Raw genomic sequence first — 8578 nt, forward strand, 5'->3', positions numbered from 1 at the left:
TTCTAATCGAACTGCATTGCATTTGTGCAATTTTTATACCAAAGCTATAATGGTAATTCAAAACAATGGAAAGAGAATGTTAAAGTAGCTGCCAGATTTGGAATTTTAATGGTGAAAATGCAGTGTTGTCATGGCCAATAAATGAGTCATGAAAACCCTCATCCGGCATTGCAAAGGATGCAAAGAGCAGCAAGCACTGGCATTTTCTGATTCGTAGGGAGGGTTATTACCTCACGGGCACAACGGGGTCGTGGGTCACGCCGCAGTGGAGAGCCACCGTCATTCCTTTCACCACATTCTGGTCCCTGGGAGGAATCACAATGCGAGTACGGACTGCAGTCCAAGGCGTCCAGGAGGTGATGGTGGTAAGAAGTCGTAGTGGGAGAGTTGAATAGATTGCAGGAACAGAAGGAAAAAGCAGAGGAGATCGCACTGAATTATTAAAAAGCCAGCTGAGACAAACCAGAGCAAGTAGGAGCGATTTCCAGGGATGGGGTATGTTACTAGAACCTCAGCTACCAACACCCACCCCGCTAACCCCCATTTACCCCCACCGGCACCCCACATATTTTTCTGCCTATGGACATGCGACAAAGATGTATACAATTACTGAGGCTGCACATTATGGATAAAATATCTGAAGATGCCAACCTCTTTTCAAACCACTTGCACATCTTATCCTTTTCTTGACTAATACATTAATTGATTTTAAAAAAACAAAAGAAGAGAATTCTGAATTATTTGTCTCCATTACATAATTTTTGTTAGAACAGCCTCAGCGGAGGTGCCCGAGAAGGCTGGAATTGCTAAAAAAATTCGAGTCCGATTTCTTTTTGATTTTGATTGTTACTGAATGATCTTAAGAAACAAAAATGCATTTGCAATTATAACAGGGATTTTTTTTGTCAGTGTTGTTTTTTATGCATTTTTGAAAATTGGTTGTTATCATGAGAAGACTTATTTCTCTGGATAAAGAAGCCATTGGTGAGATTTCTGGAATGGTATTTGCATCTCTGTAAAAACTAATCTCTTCCCAAACTCCCTGCCATCTGCAACATTCCTTGATCCCGCCAGGTAAGTAGCGCATTATTAAATAATTATGACAGTTGGCAACCAGAACAGCACTCGGTAGAGCGCATACCTGTGCAAGGGTGAACAATTTACGTTTTGTATCCCAATGATAGGCCGGATCTGAATCCGGAACCTTAACCAGAATCGAATTGCCTTGTTCTTGTCACCGAACCAATTCATCCAACCAGGTTTCACCCGAATCTGTCCACAGCTTTTTGAAACATCATGTTATGTATAGTTTTTGTCCATATCTCTCAAAGGTGAAGACTCTCTTAAAATTATCGTCTCCTGATCCAGGTCTTCCCTAAAATCGAATCAATTCGTCTTCGCCACACACCCAACCTGTCCACCCAGCTTTGACCAAATCAGTCCACAACGTTTTGAGATACCTTGTTCACAGACAAACAGACATGGTTGAATATATAACCTCCGTCCACTTTCAGCAACAGAGGTAATAAACCATTTCATCATCAGTGATAAAAAGACAAAAATGTATTTCAATGCTTTCCATTGTCTCAGCACTTTCGGCAACAATTATAAAATGTGATGTTATCTACCCCAGACGATAAGATGAGCCCGAGCCAAGGCCTCTCCTCGATAGTTCTTCGCTCGACAGGTGTATGTCCCAGAATCTCGGAGCTCAGCTGGACTGAGGTAAAGTGAACCCGATGAGGTCACAGAGAAACGTGGAGAACCAGGAGAGAGAGTCTTTCCACCTGATGAGGAATACAAAGCAACAAAATGGAAGCAAATAAGAATCTTTTGCATTTTCTTTTTCCACTAAGAGAAGCTCATAGTGGAGTGCAGAACAAACATTAGTAGGCATTGGTGTCCTTTTGTGTGAATTATAGGATAATTAGTTAGACAATTGACAACTTTTATCATATCTACACTAGCCTTCACAAACAAAACTGGTTCGTAAGTTCTACTCCCGGATTTGAATCTAGGTTCTTGGGCATTGTAAGCTATCATTTCAGATGGGAACTACCCCTGTTAATTCACCCCAGATCCACTTTTTTGAAATTCCGACTTCTTTCCTGGAAGTCCTAGCAGTGTCCATGTGTTTTATACCTCTCCCACCCATCCGCCCCCCTTCTCTGCACCCTCCCACCCCCCACAGATCTCCCGATGTCCCTGCTCTAAAATGTTGGACTTGTGTGCTTCCCTCTCTCTCCCCATCTTGTCTCAGTATGTGTCAGTTTGTTTTTTGTGATTAATGTTTCGATATATTCTATAATGTTAGCTCTTACACGAGCCTCAGTCTTGTATCCAACAAAAAAAAAACAGGCCAAACCCTTGATGAACCTATTGAATCAAGTATGTTAGTTCATCCCCTCAGGGTTTTCTAATCACTTCTGTATGTCTGTCTGTCTGTAGGGGTTGATTGTTATTTTTTTTTTTAGATCAAATGTCAAGGTCAAGGTTGTGTAAAATTACCAATTTTCATCCGATTGACCTGAAATTTTAAGAATTTACATATTGGGTCAAATAATTGGCTCACCAATGAAAAGCAAGAAGCTGATTCCTTTTTTTTTTAAATCTAAAGCTAAAATGTCATGGCTGCATAAAATGATCAATTTTCATTTTGTAATTTTTAAAAAAACGGTTTTTTTCGTTATGTTGAGGATGCGGAAGAAGAAGACGACGTCGTCTGAATACAAACAGACATAGACGGACTTTGCATATTCAGATGCTTTCTAGTTGTAGCTCGTTTGTATTTGCAAACTCTCATAGTACAATGTCTTGAAATTGACAGCTCCGTCAACAGTTAGAGAATTGAGGTGGCAGCAGTGGTAGAGGATCTGGGGTGTGTGTTTTGCAAGAATAGAGGAAACAATGTTGTGCTAGTGCAACAGCTTTGTCAATATCTTTCCACTGCTGCTTGAGTTTTTTTTTCAATCAGAACTATTGGGCCCTAAAAAATGTATACATACAGAGCCAAATTATTGCATAGTATTTTGAGCTGTGATTTGGTGTTTATTATTGGCTGGATGGTATCCGAGCTGGTAATCACAATGTTTCTTTTTCTTCATTTTTATTGCCAGAAACTGGCAACAAAATACCCTGCAATAACATTGATTTGCATTGTTTTGCAGTTACATACACGCAAGCAAATGATGACCTGCAGTGCCCAGTAAATGCAAAGAGCAGCCAGTCTCTATCTACTAGACCGCTCCCATCTTTGCCAAACGGGTCTTTATGGAATTGAAAAAAAAAAAAAGGATAAAAAAAAACTGCCACTGTGAAAATGAAGAACGACAGCTTGCTTGGATTGCAAACTTGGCACAGCCAGCAGGCAGTGCGGCCATGCGCTGCGACAGTACAGGAAGTGACATGACTGCAAATGCACGTCTGAGGTAATAACAGAGATGCTAATAAAGATTAAGGGGGAAAAAACACTTTGAGAGATGACAAGTTCACACCGAAGGCAGGAAATAATTCACCATATCTCAGGAATATTCTGCTTGTGCTTTTGCAGGACAAAGACTGTGGGACATTTTCTCAATGTAGTTTGAAGCAAAAAGTACAAATAATTTTCAAAAGATGATAAAATATGTAAAATTAAACACGCATTCTTCTAATGGTTGCAAATATTTCTGAAGAGTGACTTGTGTAGAAAAGTACAGCACGGTGGATTGATATTTAATAATCAAGACTAAACAAGGTTGGCACGGCAGCAGTTTCAGGCAGCATAGCAAAGGCTTTCTGCAATTCCATGAGACTTAACCAATCAAGGAATTTCCCAATACGATTCATGCTTATTGTACGGCCTCCCTCCCTGGAGCTAGGCCGGATATCCATCCAACATTTTCTATTCTTCCTCCACCCCATTTGGCTCCTCTGACCATGTTCTTGTAAAAGTAAACATTTGTCTGGCTGTAGTTAAAGAGCTACCACAGTTTGGCAGAGTCTGATTATTCGTTCAGGCCTACTCTTAGGGGTTGCAATCTGCCTTCTTGCAAAAGGATTGGTCTTCCATCGTCTTTGCATCCGATATTGAATCTGTTTGCAGGGAAAGATTTCAGAAAATCCTGCTCCTTCTCATCTGCAGCTATGATATCCATCCTCTACGCCCTGGTACACTAAATCCTGTGGCGAGACAGTAGCTATTAAGCGACTTGCTTTCTCATCATGTAAGGTTAATACGACCAAAGGCAACCTGAGGTCATTCCGCAGAACGCGCAAAAAGGGTGTCTATCCTCAGGTGAGACAGAAAACATAATTTGGCAAGTATTAAGGCTAAAATGTCCAACCTGGCTCCTTCAACACCCTGTTGGCAAATTGTGAGTATGTCTCTGATGTGTGCTCCCCATCCATCTTCTCCCTCACTTCCAAAGACATACCAGACGATGACGCTCAAGACAAGGCAGAATGATCAACTTGGTATTTGCCTCCGAAGCTCATGTTCAACACATTCCTTTGTCTTCTCATAATAGTCAGGGCCCTGAGGGATATTTTGGTTCAAATTCTTCCAAAAGCATCAAATTTGGCGCAGATGTTGGCCATGCCATACTCTTTCGATTTTTGACGGGCGCCAAGGGCGGTATGATCCGGGGACCATACCGGTCCATCCCGCCATGTCACCTGACCTATGACGTCATAATTAGGATATGCATCCAATCACATGGCGTACTATAAGTGGTCAAAGTTCAAAATGAATCGATCGAAAAATGAAGGCAGGATCCATTTTAAAGGTTTTCATAAAATCCAATATGGCCGCCAGGGCACATGACCTATGACGTCATATTTATGACAGGTATACAATCATGTATACATGAACCCGGATCATGATCGCACAAAAATTAAACACAAGGATATGGCATACAGTTCATAAAACATCAAAATCCGTACCTTTGTAATTAGACTGATGAACTGCATATGCCTGAAAATTAGGAAATAGACATGTAAATATTTCCTCTAATTGTCAAAAATAAGGTCAGAGTTCGATTACCCAACCCAGAAACATAAAATGGTGAACCTCGCGTAAATCTTGACAAAAAACTTTAAAAAACCGACATGTTTGACTCAAAAATGACCTTTAAGATGACCTTGAGGGTTGACCTTGACCTCGCATCATCAAAATAACATCATAATTGGATTCCTCGACCTCGAAAACCCCTGAAAAGTGGTATCATACATGATTCCAACCCTTTTGGTTATTTAACTGATTTTCCTCAAATCCGGGTGGCGGCCATTTAGTATTTTGCCAATATGGGGCCTCCGGGGGGGGGGGGGGGGGCGCCTGTCTTGGCGCCCGTCAAAAATCGAAAGAGTATGGCATGGGCAACATCTGGGCCAAATTTGGTGCTTTTGGAAGAATTTGAACCAAACGGCCCCAAAATATCCCTAAGGGCCCTGACTATAATATCTCCTTGTAAAAAAAAAATACCATCTTGACAATGACATTTTCACTGAGAAGGTAGTGAAAGTTCAGGGTGCATGCAATACAAGAAAGGAGGCAGCAGAAGATCAAAGACCATCAACCTGTCTGCAATGTGAAAGGGATAGGCCCAAAGACTCAGCTTAATTGCGGAAGATTTCAATGATTTTGAAGACCTTGGTTTCCATTGTGTCAAGCTGAGCAAGGTGTGAGGAAGGGGTGCCAGCCCAGAGAGGAGAGCACCATTCCATCAAGTTGCGAAAGAAGGCCTTGTCGGTATTGCTCTCCCATACAAGCCATTGCCCTGACTCTCCTGGATGCTTTGGAATCCAAATCTCTACACTTCATTGGCATATTCCACAAATACAACAACACACAACATGCATTTCAAGGCCATTTTCCCTGCAAGAGCGGGGATTAGCCTTGCGGTCCCCATGACAATCTTCTCCATCTTGCCCTATTTTCTGCATCTCTCCTTGTTAACCCCCTTGCCCGCATTTCTTCTTCCACCATCTTTAGCCAAGTCTTTCTCGGTCTTCCCCGTCCTCTACTTCCTTCTACATTCATTTCCATCACTCTTCTCAACCAGTCACTTTCATCCTTCCTCAACACATGACCAAACCATCTCAACCTGTTCCTCTTCACAGCATCAATCACATATTCCACAAATAAGCAGAATTAAAAGGTCTGCTGCTTTCACATCCCAGATATAGGTTCTTGGCCTGGATGCAGTTTTCTACTGCCCATCTTTCGGACTTGCTGCCTCTGCTCTTTAATCCCTCAATCACTTGGCAGTCCCTCCACGTCACATGTGTTTGTCCAGCAATCCCCTTCATGTGACACTCACAAAATATAGGCTCTCTACTCAGCTCAATTGCATTATTTCCTTCAAGGCTTCATACTATCTGTATACCAACACCTGAGATCATTCTTCATCCCGAGCAGCGATCTTATCCATACTCATTTACCACCCCTGCAACTCCAATTACCTCTCCCAAGGTTGCGATATTTACATTACTCATTCCTCTCCTCCTGTCCATTCGCCTCCTTGATGAGTCTATGCACATGTCGTCCCACTGCCCCACCGTGATTAGTGAATCATCTTCTGCCCTCTGTCACCCTCAAACCCCCTCATCCACAAGATGAGACTGCACAAAATAATTTTTTTAATCACCATGGACAGAGTAACGATTTTTGTTAGTAAATTAAGCTTTTTAATCACCTTCCATGATCCAAACCAAAACATGTGAATTAAAAACAAATTGTGTGTGTATGTATGCATGTATATATATATACGAGTATATATATATATATATATATATATATATATATATATATATATATATATATATATATATATATATATATATATATATATATATATATACATATATATTGTTACTGTCGCGGTTTTTTTTTTTTTTTTTTTTTTTTTTTTTTTGTATACAAGATCGAGGCTCGTGAAAGAGCGAACATTAATCACACAGAAAGACAAACCGACACATAAAACATACAACATCGGGAGCGGTAGACAAGATGGGGAGAGAGGGGGAAGGACACAAAACACAACATTTGAGAGCAGGGACCGAGAGACATGGAGACATCGAGAGATCTGAGAGAGGGCGAGGGCTTTGGGGGGGGGGGGGGGGCATGGGAAGGGGGCGGTGGGAGAGGTATAAAACATATGGACACTGCCAGGACTTCCAGGAAAGAAGTTGGAATTTCAAACAAGGTGGATCTGGGGTGAATTAGCAGGGGTAGAAAAGATCAAGGTTTTGGATGGGGGAAGATAAGAGATGGTGGTGAACAGCTGTTTTAAAGACCTGGAGGGAGGAGTGGGATTGAAGGGAGTGAGGGAGTTTGTTCCAGAGGCGGGAGAAAAGAGGAATGAAAGAGTGAAGGTGAGCAGAGAGCCGAGATTTTGGCAGTTTAACCATAAGAGGGTTGCTGGCAGATCTTGTGCGACCTGTAGGAATATTTGGGGGACAGAGCACAGAGAGAGCTGGGGGTGCAAGGCCGGAGAGGAGTCGGTAGAAGACAGAAAGACCACCTACCTGCCTGCGGTGAGTGAGTGAAAGGCCCTCAGAGATAGCTTCATCGCGGGAGATTCCAATAATTCTGAAAGCTTTGGTTTCAACAGCGTGAAGCCGAGCTAGGTGTGAGGCAGGAGCACCGGCCCATAGGGGAGAACAGTATTCCATTGAGCTGCGGATGAAAGCCTTGTATGTGGTGAGGAGCTCAGGTGTGCCGAGGAAGGACTTCGCACGGCGGAGGATGCCCAGTCGGCGACTGGCTTTGGAGGCCAGCTTGGAAATGTCGTTTTCCCAAGAAAGATCATGGCAGATAGTGAGACCCAAAATCTTGAGCGACAGAACTTCTTGGAGAGGATTGTTGAGAAAGTAGATGGAGAGGGTTGTCAGTCGATCTTTTCGGAGAGACATAGTAAGAGTGTGAGATTTGTCAGGATTGAAAGACATGTTCCACTTGTTTGACCAGTCTGTGATTTTGTCCAGGTCTTCAGAGAGTGAGGAAGGCAGCAGACTGCCGATCTGAGGGAAGAGGAATGGAGCAGCAGAGAGTGGAGTCATCAGCAAAGAGATAGAGGATTTTCGAGAGAGTCAGAGAGATCATTGATGAAGACCAGAAAAAGCACGGGGCCCAGAACACTGCCTTGGGGAACTCCAGCCTGAACAGGAAGAGGAGATGAGAGAAACCCATTCAGGGCCACACGTTGACGAGACGACTAGATGTTATGTTGTTAACTAGATGTTGACAGGGCCACACGTTAAGATGTTATATTGACGAGCGGTGGTGTATTACTGCGACCTAACACTAACAGTTCCCCGATTCTTCCCCAACTCACCGATTCACCCAAAACTTTGGCCGTATCGCAACGCAGCTGCCCAATCTGGAAAAGACTAAAACGACGAATGCAAAGACGAAGCAAGAAAGGTTTGGAATAATACTAAATTTATTTACTAATTACACACATAAGCAAAAAGAAAGCAGTCACGTTTATTTACAACACATAAGACGCAGGTGACACAGTGCAAATTACTAGCTTACCTACAGTCTTAATTAAACCCCGGGACAGAACAAACAAAAGACAGAATCTACTTCATCACG

The 8578-nt window shown here is 42.4% G+C and overlaps 1 protein-coding gene across 1 annotated transcript in view; it reads right to left on the minus strand.

Moving 5' to 3' along the window:
* SDK2 (sidekick cell adhesion molecule 2) overlaps window positions 1-8578 on the minus strand; it is a 990523-nt gene that overhangs the window by 325466 nt on the left and 656479 nt on the right. The window contains exons 11-12 of the mRNA XM_068126284.2: window positions 1629-1787; window positions 231-333 (exon numbers count right to left, since the gene is read on the minus strand). Coding sequence (XP_067982385.2) covers window positions 231-333; window positions 1629-1787 — 262 coding nt within the window. The remainder of the gene's footprint in view (window positions 1-230; window positions 334-1628; window positions 1788-8578) is intronic.

The sequence above is a fragment of the Myxine glutinosa genome, chromosome 10 (genome assembly GCF_964187855.1).
Source record: "Myxine glutinosa chromosome 10, kmMyxGlut1.1, whole genome shotgun sequence".
Taxonomy (NCBI): Eukaryota; Metazoa; Chordata; class Myxini; order Myxiniformes; family Myxinidae; genus Myxine; species Myxine glutinosa.